The 13,767-nt window shown below is 42.8% G+C and overlaps 1 protein-coding gene across 5 annotated transcripts in view; it reads left to right on the top strand.

Moving 5' to 3' along the window:
- Window positions 1-13,767, top strand: part of AGPAT4 (1-acylglycerol-3-phosphate O-acyltransferase 4) — a 261,101-nt gene that overhangs the window by 200,868 nt on the left and 46,466 nt on the right. For all 5 annotated transcript variants that reach the window (XM_068231746.1, XM_068231747.1, XM_068231744.1 and 2 more), the window contains 2 exons: window positions 12,126-12,287; window positions 12,905-13,058. In XM_068231746.1, the coding sequence (XP_068087847.1) occupies window positions 12,126-12,287; window positions 12,905-13,058 (316 nt within the window). The remainder of the gene's footprint in view (window positions 1-12,125; window positions 12,288-12,904; window positions 13,059-13,767) is intronic.

Here is a 13,767-nt window from a genome sequence, read left to right as displayed (position 1 = left end):
TTCTGCAGACCCCAACAAATTTTAAGGTATTTTGTGGTTTTATTGTTTTATTTCCCCCACGGATCCGGATGGCAGCCTGAAGCAGTCCTGATGCAAACGGCCGGATCCGGATCGGAACCGTACGGTTCCAATCCGGATCAGGTCCTGATACGATCCGGATCCAGTCCGTTTGCATGCCAAAACGCAAGTGTGAACGGGGCCTAAGTTAGATTGAAATGCACAGTGCTCAGTATGCAGGGATTTGCATGGAGTAATCATGCAAGACCTTGCACAGGAAGCATAGATCTCACCAGTTAATGTAGGTACAGTACCTATAGTGTGCTCATCTGTCCACATTTCTGTTCAGCCTGGATGATGCTGTAGCGCTGCAGCCATGCACAAGCAAGTCACAGATGACAGGCTATTCCCTAAGTAATCAAGCTGCAGCATAGGCCTCATTGGCTGGTGCTTTTTAGGTAATACTTGCAGGCCCAGAGTAGTGTGCAAATAGCAAGCAGGCTACAATTTGCTGCCATCCACCCACGGCTCATGGGTCCTCTGACGTATGGCACATGCACCTGACCACTTTCCACTATAGCCGGATAGAGAATACCACAGGGGCCAAAAAACAGGTTTACTATTACAGAAGTTCTATTATACTTTTATAGTGATCTCCAGGGGACCAGGAAAGGTAGTTTTCTATATCAGAAGTTTACTATATCAGAATTGGTCTTACATTGTATATTTATGCAGACACATTTGCTGGGACCTGAATATTGAGTTTAATATATCCAGAGGTTTACTATATCAGAGTTTACTATACCAGGCGTTACTCCCATAGACTTATAATGGTCATTGGCTGGGACCTGGACATTAGTCTATTATACCTGAATGTTTACTATATTAGAGTTTACTATAACGAGATTATACTGTGTTACAGAAAATGTGTTATAAATAGCAAATATGAAAACTGTTGCAAACAACAAGTTTTGGAAGAAGCCTGAGTCCAGTTTGTGGAAATGTAAAGTCCTTAGCGAAAGTCCATGTCCACGTGGTTAAATCAGGAATTGATTTACTGTGGGAAGTTTTTGTGCATTGAACGTTCATTTTTTACATGCAAATTTGCATGCATAATCGTGTTCCATTTTTTATTTATATTGGCATTAACCGAAATGCATGCGACATGCACATGCGCAAAAAATATAAACGCAAAAATGAGTAGCACTGCTGTCCAGATTTTTCCTGGATGCGTATTTCACATATAATGGAAGCAAGCCCATTGAAATGCATTAATGTACAAATTTGTGTGCACATAACTTAGCATATAGTGGAAACGTAACTTTGCATATAGTGGAAACGGGCCCTAAGAAAATTGGTAATAGAGGCGATTACATTAACTGGCCAACTAAATACATTTTTAGATGCAATTTTGTGAGAACGGTTCTCCCTATTTCACATAATGATATGCTCTGTCTATGGTAAACATTATACCATATTGTACTATGGGGTAGTTGGAAGAATAGAGTGAATTTACGTTTCTATGTAATTGTACCCACTTAATTATTTAAGTAGTCTTTTTTTACTTTACATATCTGGAATTATAAGTGTACAATTAGCTGCTACAGCATCTATAAGTCGATTAGCATTGAAAAACTGATCTAATGTACTCATTAATGTTTTAGTACTTGAAAATCTTCAATCATATCCACCCTGAGCGATCTTAAATGAATGTGAGCTTCTTAAAGAGAACCTGAGACGAGAAGCTGCGCTTCATCGTGCATGCGTGTCTCGGCCGCATCTATGTAGTAGAAGAGTAAACTGAGTGAATATATTGAATGGATAATCTAGGCAATTACCTTATATTACATAGAAATGGCAAAATTGGATAAAAAAGATTGGATCATTAGTGGACACCTTTAAGTAGACTAAGGCCAATTTTGTGGTGAACCAATTGGCTTATCTGTGTAAAGAGAAAATTGTTTCACTTTATACATTCAATGCTTTTTTTCCACTTACTGTATTTTTTGGACTATAAGATTCACTCTTTCTTCCTCAAAACTGGTTTAAAAAAGTCACTGCATCTTATAGTCCAAATGCAGGGAGTCCCTCACTTGTGAACGCCTGCCGATATGAACCTCCATCCTGCTGCAATGTCAAGGACTCCCTGTACTGGACACAAGGGGGATACAAAGGGGCATATGGAGGACACAGGGAGACAAGAGGTTCAAGGGGGCATGAGGTACAAAGGGGCATAATCCACAAGACACCCCTTCACCACGAATGCACCAGGTTTAGTATATATTTTTTTCCTCTGGTTTTTGTCCTCTAAACCTAGGTGCATCTTATGGTCAGGGGCATCTTATGATCAGGAGCCAATCATTAAGTATACCAGCACTCCGTTTTTGCAAGAATTCACGCTTTTGGGGGCCTCGCAGGGTCCCCCTTTATCAAGGCGTGTGGTTACCACAAGCCTTGATAAAGGGGGATCCTGCAAGACCCCCAAAACAATTTTCGGCTACCTTGTGGATATAATGACTCAATAAAAGAGAGTGAATTCTTGCAAAAACAGAGTGCTGGTATACTTGATGATTGGCTCCTGACCAGAAGACAGACCTGACCATAAGACACACCTAGGTTTAAAGGACAAAAACCAGAGGAAAAAAAATATATACTAAACCTGGTGCATTCGTGGTGAAGGGGTATCTTGTGGATACCCCTTGATAAAGGGGGACCCTGCAAGGCCCCCGAAACAATTGTCGGCTACCATGTGGATATAATGGCTCAATAAAAGAGCGTGAATTCTTGCAAAAACGGAGTGCTGATATACTTGATGATTGACTTGTGCCTGTGGCATGCCTATGCCATAATACCAAGCACCCAACCTTGAAGCAACCTTGTGTGCCCACTCACAATCTTCACATATTGCTTATGGTCAGGAGCGTTTTCTAGTCTGAAAAATACGGTACTTAGATGTAACCAAATCAAACATGTAAAACAGTAATTCATTGTGATCGCGGTTCATAACAAAGACTGGATTATGCTGCCAAGCTTCAATTAGATCAGGTGTGAAAAAAATAGTATCAAGAACCTACTGTGTGCAGCTAATTATTCATGCAGTGGCATGGGAAGTTTCTTAGCTGTAAGCAACCCAGGTAGGGAGTACATATTCCGGACTTGCAAAGAACAATTTTTAGCTTAAATTATTTTGTTTTCGAATTCTTAAAATCAAATTGATGTAGGACAGATTCCATTCACTGATATTTAGGAAATCATTGAGCAACAGTGGTAACTTGTTTAACAGTGAATGGAGAAACTATGTCCTCCCATATTTAAATTATACTTTGAACTTAATTAGCAGTTTTGAGAAAAAGTAGAATAGGTATTGCCTAGAGACAGAGACAGCCTGTTAAAGCTGGGCATTATTTAAAGACTCGTACTTCCAAAGGCTAAAACATTAAATCTGTTACGGTACATTGCCATCAGATCGTAATGTAGGTACAACGTGCGCGGTGTTCAGTAACTCACGCTATTTGAATCAAATCAGATGCACCCCAGTGGCAATGCATAAGCATGAATGTGCCCATTGTCAGATTATTTCTATTGGTGGCTAAGCAGGTATAATTTGCATTATAACTAGGGATGATAAATGAGATGCAAATATTTCTAAGTTCATGCAGATTATGTACATTTTTATGCAAATATATGCAGCTTGAAAATTGAACCGTCTATTTAAGACTTGGTGTCCCCCTGTGTTCTCCATTGCCCCATATGTACCCTTATATTTCCCTATGTCGTACTCAGGTTCCCCTTGGTGGTCCTTCCGGTTCCCCTTGTGTGCCCACCTGTGTCCCTTCCTGTCCCCCTGTGTGGGACTCCCTGTCTTTGGGATCTAAGATGCATGGACTTTTTTTCTCCCTATGTTTTGGAAAAAGTGCGTCTTATATTCCGAAAATTTCGGTAAGGCCGGCTTCACACTGTAGATTGGCGGCAGCAGTGCGGCACGCACACTGCCCCCGCCAAAAACAGGGCTTCTGGGATTATCGCGTTAGTACATAATAATCCCAGTCTGGCCGAGGTCCACACAGGAAGTGACGCTCGTTTGCAGTCACTTCCTGTTTGACTGTTTGTTCCATTTGCCATATCCAAGAGCAGTGGATTAACGCATACATTTTATATCAAGTTTGAGATCTGTTCAAGCATGTACGTTGTGAATGGATCCTGGCAACAATCAGAATACACTGTTGTGTGGTACATAATTACTCGATATGTCATACATTACATACTATCTATGATATGCTTGATGCAATGGACACAACAGAGACTATCGGAACTAAGTTTCCATGCCGTGGACAGTGACCGCACATCCACACGGAAGGAATCCTATGCTATGTAACCCAAGCCTAATGCCGGGCATGCACGGCTGCGACTATGCGCCGGATTGAGCCGCTGGCTCGATGCCGGCGTATCCCCGCGCATGCGCGGGGATCGATCCACCGCTCGTCCCCGCGGGCGGCTGCTAATCAGTTTATTCTATTGTTCTCCCCGCCGGTATCAAGCAAAGTATCGATCCGGCGGGGTACGGCTCGATTGATAATCCTCCCCAGCAGCCGTGTATGCCCAGCAACAGAGATGCTTTATGCTGAGCCTTCCTTCTCTTTGCACTGCATCGCTATATTGAATATACAGGGAAGCTTGGAAAAAGCAAAGGAAAAAAGTTAATGTACGCTCAACCCCCCATCAATCATACCAGTCGGTGCAGGATCTGGTGAGCCAGGCCAGTCTTGATAAGCAAAACAAAGAAGGATCTGCAATCCAGACCAGGTCAATGAAAAAGGCTTATATATGTAGTTGATCCTGTGGCTTTATTGCACTGTATTGTGGATTTTTTTCAATAAATTTATTAGCCTTTTTCATCGACCTGGTCTGGATTGTGCATCCTTCTTTGTGAAGCTTGGCAAAACTTCCCTACAGGAAGTTGGATCCTTGACTAAAGTCACTCAAGTTTTCTTTGGGTGAATTGGTAGGGTACACCCTAGGAATGCATTATGCTAATAAAGTAATTGTTGAACCTGAGTTTGTATTATTGGCTAGGAAGTGAGTCTTACCCCCTCCCCCACCCCCCTGGAGAAGGATGTCCGGGCCAGAGGTGGACTGCTGGAGAGGGACCACCTTTGTAAGGCCCCGTTCCCACTTAACTTCCGGATCACGTGCAGCCAGCGGGAACGGACAGTATAATGTCTGCTCCGATGGTCTGCATTGATGCGGCTGGACCCTGTGGCAGATGCTCTCCCCTATAGGCTATATGGGGGAACGCATCCGGCAGGGCCGGAATTATCGTGGACTGCACCAAAGTGCTGGCTGTATAACATAGGAGCTGTATGTCAGGAACCGGCCCGCGGCACGCCTGCGTATACGGTTCCCGACTGCGGGTTTGACCAGACTGAGAGGGGAAGCAGCCTTAGTCAAGCTAAAACAAGGCTGGGACCCTCTCAGAACACCTCTCACTGCCACCACTAGCGGTTCGCTAGACACTTCCACTCTGCTGTTGAGCCCTCAGCGCGCACTCCGCGTTTTCGTATTTGGGTCAGCTTTGCGCTTAGGCCGAATACGAGAACACCACGCACCCACACACACAGTACAGTTGTACAGTAACACAGCACAATCAGACACTGACTTGTAATGCAGGTTACACTGTCGTGCAGCAAAACCACTAACAGTCGTTCCGAACGATACTGTTAGCTACTCGCACTGGCGTTTCGTACGTTAGGTCAGCTGCGCGCTTTAGGCCAACGTATGACAAATGCCCCCACACACACAATGCAATTACAATTTCATATGGTAGTGTTGCTCAAACATACAACTAGGCATGAACTTATACACGGTTACACTTCAGTCTCTTCTAGGCTATGAGTGTTAGTTTAGTACAGCAGAAGTCAAGCTTATTAAATAATGATTTAATATTCCATAAAAACATAGAACAATGCAGAACTTAATATATACAAAAGATTACAAAAAGACAAAGTAAAAAAGTTACAAAATTAAGAGTTACAAAGATAACACACACGGATATTTGCGTAAAATAAAAATGGGGATTAAAAAAACGTTACCAACTTGAAGGTCTCAACGTTGTCGGCAGGAGCATGCTGCTTGTTCGACCAGAAGTCGAGATCAACTCTAGCTATGCGCTAACTCCAAGAGCAGATAATCACTAGGTATCTGTCTCTGCTTTTTATACTCTGAAGTGTCCCCTGGGGCATTTAATGTCCAGCCCCCAGGAACTAATGCAGTTTCCCCGTTTGTGACATCACCGAACGCTTGTCATAATCTTTCCTGCGATATGCAAACTTCAAAGGGGTTCCTGTTTTAGCTTCTTGAAGTCTGCAGAATTCAATAGGTGAGATTGTATCCTACCAGACATCAAAAAGCTTCCTCCACAGTATTTCCTTGGTTAAAGTGTATTTTATCACATACATGAAAAGATTGAATTTTGGTTACAGGTAGCAGTTTGCCTGTAATAGCCTGTAGACAGACGCAGACAATCACACCTGGGACAGCAGATCAAAAGTGACTGCTAGTGGCTTAATGAGCCGCTTCCTTGCCTATTGAAGGGGACTGGTCCATTCACTGAAGACAATGGCAGCTGTCTACATTAATACAAAAGATCACAGCTTACAGTTCCTCTGGACAGCCAGAAACAGGTAATGAGGTTCCCTTTTGTCTGTCTATTGACACCACACACAATCACATTAATAAAAATCTATTAACCCTTCGCACACTCACATGCAAATGTTCAAACAATTGCATTCACAGATTCACTCATCCAGGCACAACTGTTATCCCTACAGCTAAATTAAAAGCCAGGGTTTTAGTTCACAGAAGAATGCATTCTTATGCTTAATCACCTATACTGCGCAGAAGTACCCAGGTAAACATAGGTGTCCTAACTCTGGCCCTGTAACATGCATAGTGCAGACATGCAAACACATTCATTGCATCAAACCTATCAATGGATTAGGAGCACACATCCTAACTTCCTCTCCTGGGAAAGACAGTGCATCTTACCAATCGCACAAGGGAGCTAATGTTATGTGTCCATGTGCACAATGCGCATACACCAGCATAAGCTGTCTGCATGCTGACAAACATACAGGGGAAGGGGGGAGTGCACCGAATTGGACCCTAGCCACAGGGGTCAATGATAAGAATAAACATACATATATCCAGGCACATCGCCTCTAGTTAGGACATTAAATAAATTATTAGGGAAAGGGAGGTGCTGAAGGGGGTGTGGCTAGAAAACAGCAAAAATCTATTAACCCTTCGCACACTCACATGCAAATGTTCAAACAATTGCATTCACAGATTCACTCATCCAGGCACAACTGTTATCCCTACAGCTAAATTAAAAGCCAGGGTTTTAGTTCACAGAAGAATGCATTCTTATGCTTAATCACCTATACTGCGCAGAAGTACCCAGGTAAACATAGGTGTCCTAACTCTGGCCCTGTAACATGCATAGTGCAGACATGCAAACACATTCATTGCATCAAACCTATCAATGGATTAGGAGCACACATCCTAACTTCCTCTCCTGGGAAAGACAGTGCATCTTACCAATCGCACAAGGGAGCTAATGTTATGTGTCCATGTGCACAATGCGCATACACCAGCATAAGCTGTCTGCATGCTGACAAACATACAGGGGAAGGGGGGAGTGCACCGAATTGGACCCTAGCCACAGGGGTCAATGATAAGAATAAACATACATATATCCAGGCACATCGCCTCTAGTTAGGACATTAAATAAATTATTAGGGAAAGGGAGGTGCTGAAGGGGGTGTGGCTAGAAAACAGCAAAAATCTATTAACCCTTCGCACACTCACATGCAAATGTTCAAACAATTGCATTCACAGATTCACTCATCCAGGCACAACTGTTATCCCTACAGCTAAATTAAAAGCCAGGGTTTTAGTTCACAGAAGAATGCATTCTTATGCTTAATCACCTATACTGCGCAGAAGTACCCAGGTAAACATAGGTGTCCTAACTCTGGCCCTGTAACATGCATAGTGCAGACATGCAAACACATTCATTGCATCAAACCTATCAATGGATTAGGGTCCAATTCGGTGCACTCCCCCCTTCCCCTGTATGTTTGTCAGCATGCAGACAGCTTATGCTGGTGTATGCGCATTGTGCACATGGACACATAACATTAGCTCCCTTGTGCGATTGGTAAGATGCACTGTCTTTCCCAGGAGAGGAAGTTAGGATGTGTGCTCCTAATCCATTGATAGGTTTGATGCAATGAATGTGTTTGCATGTCTGCACTATGCATGTTACAGGGCCAGAGTTAGGACACCTATGTTTACCTGGGTACTTCTGCGCAGTATAGGTGATTAAGCATAAGAATGCATTCTTCTGTGAACTAAAACCCTGGCTTTTAATTTAGCTGTAGGGATAACAGTTGTGCCTGGATGAGTGAATCTGTGAATGCAATTGTTTGAACATTTGCATGTGAGTGTGCGAAGGGTTAATAGATTTTTGCTGTTTTCTAGCCACACCCCCTTCAGCACCTCCCTTTCCCTAATAATTTATTTAATGTCCTAACTAGAGGCGATGTGCCTGGATATATGTATGTTTATTCTTATCATTGACCCCTGTGGCTAGGGTCCAATTCGGTGCACTCCCCCCTTCCCCTGTATGTTTGTCAGCATGCAGACAGCTTATGCTGGTGTATGCGCATTGTGCACATGGACACATAACATTAGCTCCCTTGTGCGATTGGTAAGATGCACTGTCTTTCCCAGGAGAGGAAGTTAGGATGTGTGCTCCTAATCCATTGATAGGTTTGATGCAATGAATGTGTTTGCATGTCTGCACTATGCATGTTACAGGGCCAGAGTTAGGACACCTATGTTTACCTGGGTACTTCTGCGCAGTATAGGTGATTAAGCATAAGAATGCATTCTTCTGTGAACTAAAACCCTGGCTTTTAATTTAGCTGTAGGGATAACAGTTGTGCCTGGATGAGTGAATCTGTGAATGCAATTGTTTGAACATTTGCATGTGAGTGTGCGAAGGGTTAATAGATTTTTGCTGTTTTCTAGCCACACCCCCTTCAGCACCTCCCTTTCCCTAATAATTTATTTAATGTCCTAACTAGAGGCGATGTGCCTGGATATATGTATGTTTATTCTTATCATTGACCCCTGTGGCTAGGGTCCAATTCGGTGCACTCCCCCCTTCCCCTGTATGTTTGTCAGCATGCAGACAGCTTATGCTGGTGTATGCGCATTGTGCACATGGACACATAACATTAGCTCCCTTGTGCGATTGGTAAGATGCACTGTCTTTCCCAGGAGAGGAAGTTAGGATGTGTGCTCCTAATCCATTGATAGGTTTGATGCAATGAATGTGTTTGCATGTCTGCACTATGCATGTTACAGGGCCAGAGTTAGGACACCTATGTTTACCTGGGTACTTCTGCGCAGTATAGGTGATTAAGCATAAGAATGCATTCTTCTGTGAACTAAAACCCTGGCTTTTAATTTAGCTGTAGGGATAACAGTTGTGCCTGGATGAGTGAATCTGTGAATGCAATTGTTTGAACATTTGCATGTGAGTGTGCGAAGGGTTAATAGATTTTTGCTGTTTTCTAGCCACACCCCCTTCAGCACCTCCCTTTCCCTAATAATTTATTTAATGTCCTAACTAGAGGCGATGTGCCTGGATATATGTATGTTTATTCTTATCATTGACCCCTGTGGCTAGGGTCCAATTCGGTGCACTCCCCCCTTCCCCTGTATGTTTGTCAGCATGCAGACAGCTTATGCTGGTGTATGCGCATTGTGCACATGGACACATAACATTAGCTCCCTTGTGCGATTGGTAAGATGCACTGTCTTTCCCAGGAGAGGAAGTTAGGATGTGTGCTCCTAATCCATTGATAGGTTTGATGCAATGAATGTGTTTGCATGTCTGCACTATGCATGTTACAGGGCCAGAGTTAGGACACCTATGTTTACCTGGGTACTTCTGCGCAGTATAGGTGATTAAGCATAAGAATGCATTCTTCTGTGAACTAAAACCCTGGCTTTTAATTTAGCTGTAGGGATAACAGTTGTGCCTGGATGAGTGAATCTGTGAATGCAATTGTTTGAACATTTGCATGTGAGTGTGCGAAGGGTTAATAGATTTTTGCTGTTTTCTAGCCACACCCCCTTCAGCACCTCCCTTTCCCTAATAATTTATTTAATGTCCTAACTAGAGGCGATGTGCCTGGATATATGTATGTTTATTCTTATCATTGACCCCTGTGGCTAGGGTCCAATTCGGTGCACTCCCCCCTTCCCCTGTATGTTTGTCAGCATGCAGACAGCTTATGCTGGTGTATGCGCATTGTGCACATGGACACATAACATTAGCTCCCTTGTGCGATTGGTAAGATGCACTGTCTTTCCCAGGAGAGGAAGTTAGGATGTGTGCTCCTAATCCATTGATAGGTTTGATGCAATGAATGTGTTTGCATGTCTGCACTATGCATGTTACAGGGCCAGAGTTAGGACACCTATGTTTACCTGGGTACTTCTGCGCAGTATAGGTGATTAAGCATAAGAATGCATTCTTCTGTGAACTAAAACCCTGGCTTTTAATTTAGCTGTAGGGATAACAGTTGTGCCTGGATGAGTGAATCTGTGAATGCAATTGTTTGAACATTTGCATGTGAGTGTGCGAAGGGTTAATAGATTTTTGCTGTTTTCTAGCCACACCCCCTTCAGCACCTCCCTTTCCCTAATAATTTATTTAATGTCCTAACTAGAGGCGATGTGCCTGGATATATGTATGTTTATTCTTATCATTGACCCCTGTGGCTAGGGTCCAATTCGGTGCACTCCCCCCTTCCCCTGTATGTTTGTCAGCATGCAGACAGCTTATGCTGGTGTATGCGCATTGTGCACATGGACACATAACATTAGCTCCCTTGTGCGATTGGTAAGATGCACTGTCTTTCCCAGGAGAGGAAGTTAGGATGTGTGCTCCTAATCCATTGATAGGTTTGATGCAATGAATGTGTTTGCATGTCTGCACTATGCATGTTACAGGGCCAGAGTTAGGACACCTATGTTTACCTGGGTACTTCTGCGCAGTATAGGTGATTAAGCATAAGAATGCATTCTTCTGTGAACTAAAACCCTGGCTTTTAATTTAGCTGTAGGGATAACAGTTGTGCCTGGATGAGTGAATCTGTGAATGCAATTGTTTGAACATTTGCATGTGAGTGTGCGAAGGGTTAATAGATTTTTGCTGTTTTCTAGCCACACCCCCTTCAGCACCTCCCTTTCCCTAATAATTTATTTAATGTCCTAACTAGAGGCGATGTGCCTGGATATATGTATGTTTATTACAATCACATTAATAGTCCATGAAGCTAGCTGCCAATATCTTCAAGCCATACTGGCTGACCTCCACCTCTGAAAGATATACAGCAGACATAAAAATGATAGAATAGGTTTCTGTACTCCCTAATATCATCAGCACCTCAATATATCTCCACACTGTTCACTCTCCACATAGTAATGAGCAGAGAACGGACATAAAATGTACGTTCTCAGCTCTAGTGAGAACAGAGCATTATTCACCTAACAGGAAGGCCCCTGATTTATGGTTACCCCTGAAGCTCATACAGGTACAGTAATTAGATAGGTTTGGTCTATTCACTAAACCACTTATTCACACACATACTTTACCAGTAGTGGCTCCTTTGTTTTCTTTTCCCACCTTATATATTGCTGATAAGTGCTTGGCAACAAAACAAGACTGGCTCGTGGTCTCTGAGGACCAGACCCACAACTATTTAGCAAACACCCTTGAAAATAAGATATCCAGTTTCTGAATCTGTAAGAAATTCAGACTGTAACTTGTACTAAAGTGCTGTCTTGAGGAAATGTGATATACTCTGCTTGTAGATGGAAGTATGCATTACGTGTTGCTCTTAGACTGGCTTGTAGGACTTGGTAATGTACGCTTTGGCTTGACCACGTAATTTTAAAACAACAAAAGTAATTGTATTTGATTTGTGCTCTGTTATGGAGAATACAAATGTACATTTCCCCTAATTGCTTTTCCCATTGCTGTCTGTTAGAGCTCGAAAGTTCTAGCCAAGAAAGAACTTGCCTACGTGCCAGTAATCGGCTGGATGTGGTACTTCTTGGAGATTGTATTCTGTAAACGAAAGTGGGAAGAAGATCGGAAGACAGTTATGCAAGACTTACGAAACCTTCGGGACTACCCGGAACATTTCTGGGTAAGTTCACAGATGTTAATTTCCTTTTTGGAAGAGCTAGGAACACTGTGGGACGTAACTTTTTTAATCCACTTTTTCCCACATAATGGTCTAAAGACCATCTGCATGTCATGTGTCATTGTTATGGAGTACTATACTGTGCCACAGTTTAAGGCAGGTGAGAAAATGCTGCCACAACTAAAAGTGATAATAGTTTATTTTTTATCATTGAACAATGCAAAGTAAAACCACAAAAGAGCAATCAAATTTAAATCAATATTTGGTGTGGCCATCAATAATCAATAAGCATCAATCACTCTAGGTACACGTGCACACAGTATTTGAAGGAACCTGGCCAGTAGGTTGTTCCAATCATCTTAATACAGAAGCTACAGATGTTTTGTGGATGAAGGCTGTCTAAAATCCTTTTGTCACTTCGTGTTATTCCAGACAAACTCAATAATGCTGACATCAGGCCTCCGTGTGGGCTGTACCATCACTTTCAGAGCACTTACTGTTTATCATATGTGCAGATGCGTTGTACTAGTTAACTTCAGGGTCCTATTAATGTTGAAAAGAAGTAAATGTGTGTGTGATTCCATCTACAAAGCAGTACTAAGTCTAGAATATCTTTTCAGTTTTTAATTCATTGTGAAGGAACACGGTTCACAGAAAAGAAACACGAAATCAGCATGCAAGTTGCCGAAGCCAAAGGACTCCCCAAGTTAAAGTACCATCTTCTGCCCAGGACAAAAGGATTTGCTATCACTGTGCAAAGTTTAAGAAATGTAGGTAAGGAAAGCAACCAAAAGGTTAAATGTAGTTGTATTGTTTATATTTGACACTGCTTAATTGTGTCTAGTATGTGTAGAATATAGACTGATTTTTTATATATATTTTGAAAGCAAAATGGTTTCTTTTTTTCACAGCTTTTTAAAGGGATTTCTATTTTCATTTAAATGGGCAACTGCTGCTGTTCTCTAGTTCCCCAACAATAATGTTCCCATCTCTATGGTCCATTTCAGTCTTTCCCACTAAGCTCGTTTCTGACTGGCCACAGGTGAAGATGACTGCACTCTTTTTGCTGTGTAGGGGCAAGTAAACCTCAAGGTGGCCATACATCAGGCGACTTGGCGGTCGATCGACCATCCGATTTGATTATTATAATCCGATGAAAACCGGTGCTGCCAAGTGCATGCATGCATTAGTCAATCGGACATGCTGCAAGATGTAGGGCCGACTTGCTCGACGTCGTGTGCGGCGGTAATAGCTGCAATATTGGGACGAATGCGACGAGACCCCCAACGATGTCCCCTCTAAGGTGTAATGTGACCCCTCGGTGCCCAGTGCACGTTACATTACCTATCCATGGCAGACGCTTGTCCTCCGTTTGTTCCGGGCGCACTCCTTCCTCCATACATGCGACCCACGTGGTTACAGGAGTAACGTTACTAGGCAACCACGTAGGTCGCATGTATGGAGCAAGGTGTGCGCCCGGAAC

Source organism: Hyperolius riggenbachi, chromosome 4 (assembly GCF_040937935.1).
Source record: "Hyperolius riggenbachi isolate aHypRig1 chromosome 4, aHypRig1.pri, whole genome shotgun sequence".
Taxonomy (NCBI): domain Eukaryota; kingdom Metazoa; phylum Chordata; class Amphibia; order Anura; family Hyperoliidae; genus Hyperolius; species Hyperolius riggenbachi.
This window is presented reverse-complemented; position numbering and strand designations above follow the sequence as displayed.